The sequence below is a fragment of the Pongo pygmaeus genome, chromosome 8 (genome assembly GCF_028885625.2).
Source record: "Pongo pygmaeus isolate AG05252 chromosome 8, NHGRI_mPonPyg2-v2.0_pri, whole genome shotgun sequence".
NCBI lineage: Eukaryota > Metazoa > Chordata > Mammalia > Primates > Hominidae > Pongo > Pongo pygmaeus.
In genome coordinates, this window is record NC_072381.2 from 35,390,110 (window position 1) to 35,403,402 (window position 13,293).

Here is a 13,293-nt window from a genome sequence, read left to right on the forward strand (position 1 = left end):
TAAAACAGCTAGCTGTGTCTAATAAGTCATATTTTACATAAAAATAATATGAGTAAGAAATTCATGTTAGTAAGGCCTTCAAACAAATCTGTTTTAATGAAGAACAAAGTACATTTAACTACAATCCTCACGACGCAGACTGTGAGGCTCACCACAAGGACTGGTATCTCTTGATGCTTTGGTGTTAGACAGACAGGGAGGGCCAATGTGGGGGAGTGGGCAGGAGGGCAGCACCACACAGCACAGCAAGAGAGAAGGCGCTCCTCTCACACATGAAACCACAACTGTCGCACTTCCTTCAGCTGAACAAATTATTATTTCTGTTAGAAGCTATCATCTGTTTAATATAAATGAGATATTTAATGAAGTTCCGAATTGTAGACTTATCTCTCCCAGTTTGATAAGCACTGGGGAGATTTAATGCATTGAAGGGTCAACACAATTACAATTGGAGGCACGTCAAACTGCAGGAGAATAATAAACTTGCAGCTCTAGTGAATTAGACTCAATAAGGTTTAAATTGTGAAATGAGGATTTGTTTTATTAGGTTTTTTTTTTTTAAATTGTAGATTACAACTGACAGCTTTACTGAAAAGTAAATTAAATATTCAAGGTCTCTGATGTAAAGAAATAAAAGAACAGTTTCTAAAAGAATGTAATGCCTAAATTCCAAGAGACTCTGGGAAAGTAAAAAAAAAAAAAAAAAGCTAATAAAACGAATACTCTATACCATTAAGAACAAGTATGGTTTTTAAATTAACACACACACTAAAAAGTATACCTACATAAAGACTTGCTATACAAGACTCTATAAACAAATCCTGCTTACTATACAACAATTTATCAACAGACAGATAACACAGCCTCAAGCTTGCCTGAAAAATGTATTTAATTGAACTGTATAATGCTGCAATTTTCTACATGATAAAACCTTTATAAAACTTCTTCTTGAGAAATCCCTAAATATCCCAAAAGGCTATTTTAAAATTTTATAAAGCCAAATAAAAATTCCATTAAAAAGTAGTACATGCAGGTTTTCTAGAGAAAAACAGTAAGACGTCTGTTCAGAAAAAAACCAAGCACTTGAACATTTTCATAGGAAAGATTCTCCACCTCCCCTACCTCTCTACCCATATTTAATTTGCATCTCAAAAGACAGATTTAAATGAAGACATCAATAGTTGACTACATAAATATTTAACAGAAGATACAATGGCTTTTAATTTCTTTTAAAAAAACTGATTGGGGTTACAGTTTTGTTTTAAATCTTTTGATGATTTTTTGTTGTTGCAAGAACACCAGCTTAGGAAATAGAAATGTGTCAGAGGGGGCACCAGCGGCACTGAGGAAGAGAGGCAACCCCAGTGGTCCTGGGAGAATGGCTGGCCTCTGCTCCCCCAGCTGCTCTCACTCCCTTGCAGGCTCCTTATATTAAAACCTTATTAAAATTAAGCTTCAGTTGGGCACCGTGGCTCACGCCTGTAATCCCAGCACTTTGGAAGGCCGAGGCGGGTGGATCACGAGGTCAGTTCAAGACCAACATGGTGAAACACCGAATATACTAAAAATACAAAAATTAGCCAGGCATGGTGGTGGGCACCTGTAATCCCAGCTACTCAGGAGGCTGAGGCAGAGAATTGCTTGAACCCAGGAGGCAGAGGCTGCAGTGAGCCGAGATCACGCCACTGCACTCCAGCCTGGGCAACAGAGAGAGACTCCATCTTGGCAGGGGGCGGTGGGGAATTAAGCTTCATTAGAAGAAGAAATCAAAGTAAGCACAACTGTGATTTTCATTTTGTTGTCTATTTGTGGTTTAATGTGCAAAAATTTTCTTGACTCCAACTAAATACAGAACCCTGTAGCAGTGGCTGTTTAGCCCCTCAGTTCCATCCCAAAGAAACTCTTTCTACCTATTAAAAAACAAAAATAGCTTTAGGTTGCAGCAAGATAACCCACACTCAGTAGGAGTGTAAAGTGATACAGTCTTTTGCTACAGTAACTTGGAAATATATTACCACAGGGCAAAAAAAAAATCTTCTTTTTAACACTTTGAACAGGCCTTTATTTCATGTCGTGGTCACTATCCCAAAGGAAACAATAAGCTAAGTGAATAATGAAAATTCATGTGAATTTATCTGTAGGGTTTAATAAAATCTCCATTTGTTGTGAGTATGCATTAGCAAGTCAAATAGTGTCTTTCACCTAAAGAAAATGTATCCCACCATCTCCACTGCAAACACTGAAAAGTTCGTATTGGAATGGCCTTAACCACCTTCAACAAACCTAAAACTGGATTCTCACTGGTGATTGGCAAGATCATATTATTCAATATTTCAGGTTTTTTTTAGCATATTGTATTTTATCCCCAATGCCTAGCGTAGAGCAGGCACTGGTGGAATAATTAGATTAATAAATTCATTCCTAAAAGTGAGTGAGTCATATTTTCTTTAAAATACACTACCTTATGTGGAAATAGGCTGTTAAAACTGAGGACACGGCATGATGTTGAAATTAAAAGACATTTAACCTAGATTACAAATATACATTCTGGAAAATATTAGCTTCCAGAGGACAGGTGAACATAAAGCAACTAATGAAAAGACAGATTTTAGTTTTGGAAGAGAGTGAAGGAAGATTAGAGTACAGTTTCACATTCTCTTTTCAAACAGGACCACATTTATTTTCCTTCACATCCCCATGAGGGCAATGGCAAGAATCAGAAATGTGAGGTAGGCTCCTCAAGTCAGCACATGGCAGAACCAGAATTTCACCGATTACATCAGATTGTAAAGCCCATGCTTTTATTGTACACTACTTCCCAATGCAACCGGGATATAAAGTGCCTGAACAACACAATCACAGTCAATTAGATCCACTCATCTGTGTAAGAGAAACAGACATTTTGCTTCTAAATTACTTTGCCACCTATGTTGGCCTTGCAGCCATTAAAGCAAATCATTTGACCTCTTTGCATTTATTTCTTAATACAGAAAATGAAGAGATTCATAAATGATACCTTAGGTCCCTTTCCTATTCTAATATACCTTTCTCATTCTAAGAGGATTAAGCCTAGAGAAAAAATTCATTTTAAAGAAGTCCTTGATGACTAAATCCTCCAATATGAGGTCTAAGACAGAAAGCTCACCTGGCGATATTCTCTACTGGCACTAAGAAAAAGCTTTACATAAAATCGCTTCTAACATGGATATAATAAAATGCCTGGAAGCTATGTTAAATTACAGTAATTTCTACAAATATTAATGTCCTTAAAATATTTAAAAATCAGCATAATTCTCATATAGAGGCTATTTTCAACACTCAAGGAATGATGCCTGGCGTTTACTTCCATTCCCCTCCAGTCTCGTTTAAAAGTCTTCAACAAATGTGTCCTTTGGGGTAAGTGAAAACAATTTTTCTCTTCTTACTTTGTGTATTCCAAAACTGAAACAATGGAAAAGAATGCCAGGACTCAGTTTTTCTCTAAAAAAGTGAAACCATCCTTTAAGGGCTTTAAACAATGGGAAGTCATCTCTTTTTCTTTGAAGAAAGAAAAAAGAAAACAAATAATGATTGCTTATACAATGTTTTTAAGTGTAGTTAAGTAAAACCATTGGATCTATGAAAAGAACGAAAGCAAAAGAAATAAAAATTACTGCCCTCAAAATCATTTTGTTTGCCTTGTCTGAGGGTGACTTTGGAATTTCAGTTTCTAATACTAACAAGACCTCTTTTCTTCTTCTTCAAAAAAAAAAACGGTAGTGGGTGCCTCCAGTCCCTGGCTAACACGGTGAAACCCCGTCTCTACTAAAAAATACAAAAAATTAGCTGGGCGTGGTGGCGGGCGCCTATAGTCCCAGCTACTTGGGAGGCTGAGGCAGGAAAATGGTGTGAACCCGGGAGGCGGAGTTTGCAGTGAGCCAAGATCGCGCCACCGCACTCCAGCCTGAGCAACAGAGTGAGACTCTGTCTCAAAAAAAAAAAGCCAGACTCTCCAGGGTTGCTCTTCGTCATTCAGCCTGTGCTGATGTGTCAGGCCTGGGTTGGATACCAGCAAAGGATACATAGGAAAGTGGTAGATGGACCAAGCCCTGGCAGTCTCAGAATCCACAATTCCAGCAAAAGAAAATCAAAGAGGAAACCATGATAGTGTGACAGCTGCTGGGTGAAGGGGAGTACACAGGGCTATGAAAATGCTTTGGAAGAGAAAATGGAAAATGAAAGACTGTGTAAGTCTTTGCTAGGATGAGGGGCAGATAGACTCAAGTGGAAGACCTAGAGGTGTAAAAGAGCAACCCATGTCTGAGAAATTACCAGAAACACTGAGTAGCTAGAGCAGAAAGTGCTGCAGAGGCTGTAGGGCACCGATGACAATCAGGCATGTCCCAGTGGGCCCCATGATGGAGACTGGTTGATCCTGGAGATGTGGAAAGCCTCTGAAGGGATTTCAGCAGGGACTGACGTGATCAATGTGTTCTGTAGAAAAATTTGCCGGACTGCAGTGCAGAGAATGGGTTGAGGGAGAAAGCCTGATTGCAGAGAAACCCCTCAGGGAGCTGCAGCAGTGAGCCTGGTGAGAGGATGAGGTCTGAACTCTGGCAGCAGGAGAGGGGAGAGAGGGGAGCGGCTGAAGGAAGAGAGATTCTAGGCCAGGCGCAGTGGCTCACAGGTGTAATTCCAGCACTTTAGGAAGCTGAGGCCAAAGTATTACTTGAGCCCAGGAGTTTAAAACCAACCTGGGCAACATAGTGAGATCCCATCTTTAAAGAAAAAATTAGTTGGGTGTGGTGGTGCATGCCTGTGGTCCCAGCTACTAGGAAGACAGGTGGCAGGATTGCTCGAGCATGGGAAGTTGAGGCTACAGTGAGCCGGGACTACACCACTGCACTCTAGCCTAGGCAACAGAGCGAGAGAGCAAGACTCTGTCTCCAAAAAAGAAAAGAGGGAAATTCTAGAGGTAGAAGCAACAGGCGACAGGCATAGTGACAACATTTGAGAGGTCAAGGGTGATCCCAGATCTCTGCCTTCTACAACAGAAAGAATGTGGTGCCTTGTGAATTAGGTGCCCATAAGACATACCAGGAAATATCTCCCTAGGCAGGTGGACAGAGGGATCTGGTGCCAGAGTGGAGCTGTGAGCTGGAAAGAGGATGATAGTACTCATCCTAACAAGTGGTTTCAGGCGGCAAGGGAGTGGAGATCAGCTAGGGAGCAAGAGCAGAGTAAAAACAAACAGACCTGGTGGGGCGCAGTGGCTCACGCCTGTAATCCCAGCACTTTGGGAGGCCAATGTGGGCAGATCACAAGGTCAGGAGTTTGAGACCAGCCTGACCAACATGGTGAAACCCCATCTCTACCAAAAATACAAAAAATTAGCTGGGCATGGCGCACACCTGTCATCTCAGCTACTCAGGAGGCTGAGGCAGGAGAATCACTTGAACCCGGGAGGCAGAGGTTGCAGTGAACCGAGATCGCACCACTGCACTCCAGCCTAGGTGACAGAGCGACACTCCGTCTCAAAAAAACAGACAACAGACCCAGAGAAACTTTGAGAGACAGGAACAATGAAAGAACAGGCAGAAAAGAGGAACACTTAGAGAAGACCCAGAGTACGGCAGCAGAAAACTAGAGAGAACAGATAGGAGACACTTTGAGAATGACATAGTGCCTGCAGATTCCTGAAAGGCTAAGCAAAATAGGCTAAGAAATAGCTCCCAGAGAATGTCTCCAATGTGCCCTGTCGCGACTAATGTTAGGGAAATACAGGGCTTTAACATAATACCTAGTGAAGGGAGCTGACAAATAAATTTAAAGAAAACATATTGGACCAGGTGAGGTGGCTCATGCCTGAAATCTCAGCACTTTGGCAAGCTGAGGCCAGGAGTTGGAGAACAGCCTGGACAACACAGCAAGACCCTGTCTCTACAAAAATGAAAAATAAAGAAGACATATTAAGATAATACACAGCACTTCCATGTATAAGAGAAAGAAAAATGTGACAAAGAACAAAAGATTTTCTTTTACACATTCTTAACTTCCCTAACTAGAAATTAAATATGCAAACCTTGGATTTAAAGATGAGATAGCAAAATACAGTTTTCTGATTGGCAAAGACTGGACTATACAGCTGAGTAAAAGACCTAGAAAGAAAACTCAGCACATTATTTTGGTTTGAGATTTGTTCAGGACAGCATGATGCTCTATGCTTATATCAATATTTACTGTAACATAATTTACACATACCCTCCCAGTGTGCAAAGGAGAAGGTTTTCCTAAGGTAATGCATAAGTACAACAGCAGAAAAATCATGCCTTATGCCTTATTGGAAACTGAATTGAGATCTTCTGTCTTCATGTAATTCTTTAGTTAAATCCTATCAATACAAAAGGGTTCTTGCTAGTATTACAAAGATAGCACAGCACTCATAAGATTTTTTTGATATAATTGCTTTATAAGCTTATGCTGTCCTAAGAAATAGTAATAACCAGCAATGTATGAAAATGATACCATAAGGAATATTGAATATTAAAGTCTATTACTGTCTATTGCAGCTGTTTCCTTACTTAAATCATATTCATTCACAAAAATTCATATGGAGAAGTGAATAAGACACAGAGATATTTCAGGGGGATTCCAATTTCATGTCTCTTACAGGACAAGAGGGAATAAAATCAGTGCTTTTATCAAAACATTTTCAGGCAGGTACAGGTTTACTTTGTCACTGTTTGGGGGGAACAATAGGGAATAATCTGAATCAGATAAAAGCAGACCACTGATCTTCAGTTCATTTCTGCAATTTAAGTCCTCCTATAGCATTCAATGTTTTCTGTGAAGGAAAACATTGAGAAGGTGTTAAAAATTTTAATTGGCCTCTAAAAGACTAGGGTGATATGTTGTCCAGTAGAATGCATGCCATCTGTCTTATTCACTGCTATGTCCTCAGGAACTAACACATTTTCTGATACACATAAGATGCTCAATAAATATCTGTGGAATGAAAACTGTCCTGTGTAATGGGAAAGTATTCAGGTGGCCAAAAGAAAAAGGCCTAAAAGAGAATGCTATGTTTTGTAAACTTACAGTTGAGACGTTTTCATATAGTGCTTTGTGGGACTTAAGTTAAAAGATCAGCTAATGATCTTGCGATGAGTAAAAACTATTATTCCATCAGTCCAGGAGGGACAGAAGAGAGAAAAAAATATCAGTCCAGCATCCTACTGTGAGGGATTAGCTTTTATATTTATCTTACATAAATGAATGTTTGTATGTCCCACTCTTCTCCATTCTGAGATTTTTTAGTTAAGGTTACCGTTGTTCTCTTGATATCGCAATTAATTTGTTGATTACTGTTAACTCATTCTACATTTGGCAAATAAAAGTAACAAAATAATTCAGTGGTCAGTGATCTTTCAGAATACGTCACCTCTATATTGACTACCAACTGAGCTCGAGAGTATATTTTCTTTGTAAAATATGCTTGTATCATAGGTTCAGATGAGTGGTCACTGCAACCTGAAAAGTGTGCTTTATAGTTTATTAAACAGAAGTTTAAAAATTAAGAAAAACACTTAAACAACTTAGGTATAATTTTCAGTTTGTATTATTTGCTAATCATTTTATCTTAGTTGATCTTAAAATGTGGGAATCTGAACCCTGATTTAAGAAAAACTTCACATTTTCAACAGCTCATTTTGCACATGGGCAAGTCTGACCTATTTTCTACAGATGGCACATAATTTATAATGGATCCATGAAATTTAGTTTTCAAGCTCCAATATTATCAAGTCCACATATAGTTTATTTTTAACTTTCAAATGTCCTATTATACAACAAAGCATGTTTCTATACAACAAAGTATGTTTTTCCATATTTGGGAAAATAGATGATCCTACCCTTCAAGAGAGGATGCCCTGTGTCCTCTTCACTCCTAATTCCAAACTGCAACATACATTTAGAACAAGCAGAGTATAATACAATACGGATCACTGAAAAAGGAGGCATTCAAAGAGAACAGACTCAATCCCATAGAGAAACAGAAAATGAGGACTGAAGAAAGAGAGGGAGGTATACGCTATTGATAATCTCACAAGAGAACACCATCATCTAAGAAAGCCAGACTGTGGGCCGGGAGCTATGGCACGTGCCTGTAATCCCAGGACTTTGGCAGACTGAGGCAGGAGGACCACTTGAGCCCAGAAGATGGAGGCTGCAGTGAGCTGTGACCACAACACTGAACTCCTGCGTGGTCAACACAGTGAGATCCTGTCTCAAAAAAAAAAAGAAAGGACAGGGAAAGAAAGACTGTTCCTACTAGGGGCTTTGTAGGAGGCATCCCATTTTAGATAAACAAATGAATAAGCAACTGTTTCTCTGCATGATTCACCTCCCAGGCATAACTCTGCCAACTAGAAGAGAAACTGTTGGCTCTGAGAAGGAAGATGTGACCCTGATTTCAAGAAAAAAATTCAGTTAAAGGGGCTTTTGAGATCCCAGTGTTTCCTGCTGAGTTGGCAATAGGAGTATTAATATCCACTTAGGAATATGTTGATCACAAGAATTAAGAACACAAATCACAATCCATCTACAAAATAATAAAACTACAACAAGCAAAGATAATTTATAGTCTTTTGAGGTAAGGTCCTAGAACCTAACACCCTTTGTCCAAAATTAGGACAGAAATGTAGTTTTATTACAATTTCAGATGCTAGCGCTTTTTTGCATTTCTTACCTCATTGCACTTGCTTATTCTCCTTGCAACAATAAGCTGGATCATTCCTCGTTTATTGCCTTCAGTAGACATAGACCTTCTTAGGGTTTCCATGGCATCTTGGTTTGTCTTGCCCAACAGGGATTCTCCATTTACTGCTATCAGTTGATCATTCACCCGAAGCCTTCCATCCTGGGAAGAAAACAGGTAAAAATAAGTGCTATTAAACAGACTGCTATAAAAGAAGTAGCTTTTCCTTTAGTTAATAAATAAAATAAAAACAAAGCAAAAAAAAAAGAGTGGGGAGCTTTAATCCTAATGGATTATGCCCAATTGAACGCTGGCATAATAACGTCTAAGCAGCTATTGTGGCCTGTGTCTATTTCAATCATTTATACATTTGTAAATCAAGTCATTATCATAATCTGTTTACCAAAATAGCATACTAATTCAAAGGACACAAAGTGATTACTTTCTTGCTTCCAGAAACACCCATAGAGGTTATTTAGAAACCAAGACATGTAAAAGCTCAAGGCTATTAGACAGTTGCAGAGAACTGTACCCTAACAAATGGCCAGGAAATTTTCTGTAGGCTGAGAAATAGAGTAAGTGACCCACAAACAGGGGAGGGGAGGGGAAAGATTAACATCTACTATACGCCCATTCTGTGCCAGGACCTATGCCAAGTCTTTGCATTGATTAACTTCATTTAACTAGCATGTCAATGGGTTGTATGTTCTGTGAGAGAAAAAATGAAAGGTTGAAGTTATGGACTCCATCCCCACGTGACACGTCACTGATATATCTCCTAGTTGTTTGATTGTGAATGTGGGTACCATGAAGAAATGAGAAAACTTCTGTTAACTGTATATGTTTTCAAAATAGGAACAGGGTTGAAATTAAAATTTTTATTAATAGGCATACGCATGGTAAAATTGACACTCACTTTAGATGCTGCTCCTCCATTAATAATGGACTTGACAAAGATTCCCAAATCTGCGTGGTTCTCTTTTGACCGGTTACCTTTCACACTGACACCAAGGCCGGCAGATCCTGAATCATTAAGTGGGACTTCAAACGTCAGAAATTCCCTGGTGCCATCAGGTGTGAGAACAATATCCTCATCTTCTGCTTTCTAATAGGGAACAAAATTGCACAGCACATTATAGTCCAATGTTTCTTTCTCTAAGTTATTTTTAAAGACTGCTAATGAGCAGTTCCTTAATCATAAGAGGCAAAATATTTCCATGAAGGTTCCACAGCAAGATCCATGAAAACACTACATCTGCACCCACTCCAGAAGATTCTTGGAACCAGCTGTTAATATTTTTATATAGCAATTATTCAATATTGAACCAAACTTAAATCAGATTTGAGAAAGATAGAGGGAAAATGTAGTGGAAGGACTAAAGACTAGTAGATTTCTAGAGTTCAGGATTTTTTTGGTCTAATTATATATTCTAAACAACAAGAAAAACAGTAACAATGGGAGTAAAAATAAATATAATTCATTTATCTCTCTTTTTATGAGGAAATTCTGAAGTTATCAATATATTTAATGTTCACTAATGGTGTTTATTCACAAAAAAATAACAAATCCTGATCATACAAAATCAGCAGAAAAAGGTATATGGGTTCAGAGAGCCTCTAAGGAATTCTAACATCAACATCTGTGAGACAAAGTAGAGATATACTACATCACAGAAAACTTTTCCACAATACTGTAGCATACATAATATAGCTGGTAAATATTATTCAGGTTAACTTGTTTAATTAGTTATACATCAAGATTTAACTTCATAGTCACCAAGTATAGAAGGAAGACTTTTAAAATAAAAAACATTTAGGATATACAAATTATTGTTCACCTCCCTTAAAACAGAGGAAGAAATGAAAGCTTAATGTAGAACTGAATAAAATGCATTAAGATGACAGTCTATCATTAAGAAAGGCTACACTCCAGAAGAAGAAACACTCAGCCTTCTGAGCTCCTCCTCCTCAGCAATCCCGCCCATGACCAAGATTTCCACCATCTCTATACTGGTCATGTCCAAATCAGTAAGGCCAGGATGCTTCTTCAAGCACAAACTCTTGCTCCAACCACATAACGGACATGTGGCACAGGCTCTTCAAGTAAAAACTGAATGGCACATCTAGTCCTACAACCTATTTCTCCTCCTCTTTTCCCACGTTTGAAATATTTCTCCAGCATCTGTTTAATCATTCAAGCTTGACTTATCAAATTATAATTGAAGAATAAGAAATATAATGGTACACAGATATGTAGGAATATATACTTTAAACAGATTGTGCTTTTACAGAATGTTCAATAACACAAAAAAAGTAGGTGACTGCATCCTACCAAATTTTTGAAATGTCCTAATAATAAAAATCAACCCAAGGAATTTGGAATTCAAGGAAATTTGGAATGCAAGGAATTTGGGGCATAAACATGCAATCTTAGATGTCTCAATTAGATAAAATACATTTTGAGAGTACACTATTTATCTGTAAGTGAATTTTTTAGATCATCATAAAATAAGCAATATGGTATTTATAAATCTTTAGACCCATAGTAATGTGATGTTTCTAATTTACAAATAGGTAAAGTTAACATTTTATGGTAGGACATCTTTGTGCTATCTCAAAGGATGGCCTGATAGTTTTTAAAGACAAGTAACACTTCAATTACAATAAACTTGCTAATGGGTTAAAAAAACATTAAAACTTATATAATGAAGGACTCAAAATAAGAACCTGAAAAAATACAGGGTAATAGTCATGTTAACTATGCAAAGTAAATACATTTATGATCAAAGTCCAAAGCCTTAAGCCTGCTCATTATAAAAACTAGATTTAAAATATTCCCAGGCTGGGTGTGGTGGCTCACACCTGTAATCCCAGCACTTTAGGAGGCCGAGGCAGGTGGATCACGAGGTCAGGAGATCAAGACCATCCTGGCTAACATGGTGAAACCCCATCTCTACTAAAAATACAAAAAATTATCCGGGCATTGTGGCAGGCGACTATAGTCCCAGCTACTCGGTAGGCTGAGGCAGGAGAATGGCGTGAACCTGGGAGGTGGACCTTGCAGTGAGCGGAGACCACACCACTGCACCCCAGCCTGGGCGACAGAGCAAGACTCCGTCCCATAACAAAAAATAAAATAAAATAAAATATTCCCAGAGAACAATTTTAGCTCAAATAAAACCAATGTATTGTGGGCAAAAAAAGAGCAAATATATCAAATACTTTGATACAAAAGTATCTTTATATACATGCTTTGCTCTATAAACATGAATATTCAATACACTTTTTATTTTGGTCCATGTAGCTCAAAACAAGTGTTTTTGTTGTTTGCTTTTTTGAGACAGTCTCACTATGTCACCCAAGCTGGAATGCAGTGGTACAATCACTACTCACTACACCTTTGACCTCCCCAGGCTCAGGTGATCCTCCTACTGCAGCCTCCAGAGTAGCTGGGACTACAGGCACATGTCATCAAACCGGGCGAATTTTTGTATTTCTTTAGAGATGGGGTTTCATCATGTTGGCCAAGCTGGTTTCAGACTCCTGGGCTCAAGCAATCCACCCGCTTTGGCTTCCCAAAGTATTGGGCTTATGTGCCCAGCCCCTTGAAACATTTACAGAGTACGAAATAATGACTGTGTGGGAATGAACTGCGCTACCTCAATATAAAATCTTTATTTATACTTTACAAGAATATAAAGTATGGAAAATTTTGACGTTTAAAATACAAAACAACATCAATACACACCATAGTTCCCCTTGACTTTAAATTTGGAGGTTACTGAAATAAAAAATTATTCTGTCAATCAGTACTTATAAGCCTGGAAAAACTACATTTGAAAAAATGGAAAACAAGAATATTCTTTCTATGGACACATCTAAGTCTCATCATTCACTATGCTTACTTGCTTTAACTCTGGAAGGTTCTTAATTGTTACTTTCTGATTTGAATCTTCAGTTGCCTTTTCAGTGTTTACTGAGTTTTACATTTCCATAACATTTTACCAAGGCTTACAATTCTCATATTTTTCCTACTTGAAAGATCAGGATAAGGAGCTGGCTGCATATATGAAGAAAAATTTTAATCAAGTTGCAATATTTTCTGATTGCCGAACTCTGAACCTGTTTTAAAAAACAGCATATTCTCCAGTGGATAGTTTCATTTATTATAACAACTGCAGAATGGGAATAATCTTTTTCAGCTTTCTTATCAAGTCTTAAGTCATTATTATCATTAAGAACATTGATGTGAAACATTGTATGTTTCATGTGATATTCCATTATTAATCCATTTGGCTTTTGACATAGACAGAAATTAATGCCAGCTTTTAGAACTTAGTTCTCTGGCAGAAAAATGTTTTTTAAAAATTTTGCTCTACAAAAATCATTTGAAACGGTATATTACTGAGAACGTTCATAAAGTCAGATAGTATAGGAATCTCCATATTCTGATGTAAAATAGAAACTAACTTTCTATCACCTTGCTATTCCATCCAAATTCTGCACCTTATCAAGTGTTTCTCGAATTAAGATCTTTCTACAGAAATGCAAAAAACGTC

The 13,293-nt window shown here is 38.0% G+C and overlaps 1 protein-coding gene across 37 annotated transcripts in view; it reads right to left on the bottom strand.

Moving 5' to 3' along the window:
- PARD3 (par-3 family cell polarity regulator) overlaps window positions 1–13,293 on the bottom strand; it is a 710,416-nt gene that overhangs the window by 240,811 nt on the left and 456,312 nt on the right. For all 37 annotated transcript variants that reach the window (XM_054503380.2, XM_054503381.2, XM_054503379.2 and 34 more), the window contains 2 exons: window positions 9,651–9,839; window positions 8,726–8,896 (listed from right to left, as the gene is read on the bottom strand). In XM_054503380.2, the coding sequence (XP_054359355.1) occupies window positions 8,726–8,896; window positions 9,651–9,839 (360 nt within the window). The remainder of the gene's footprint in view (window positions 1–8,725; window positions 8,897–9,650; window positions 9,840–13,293) is intronic.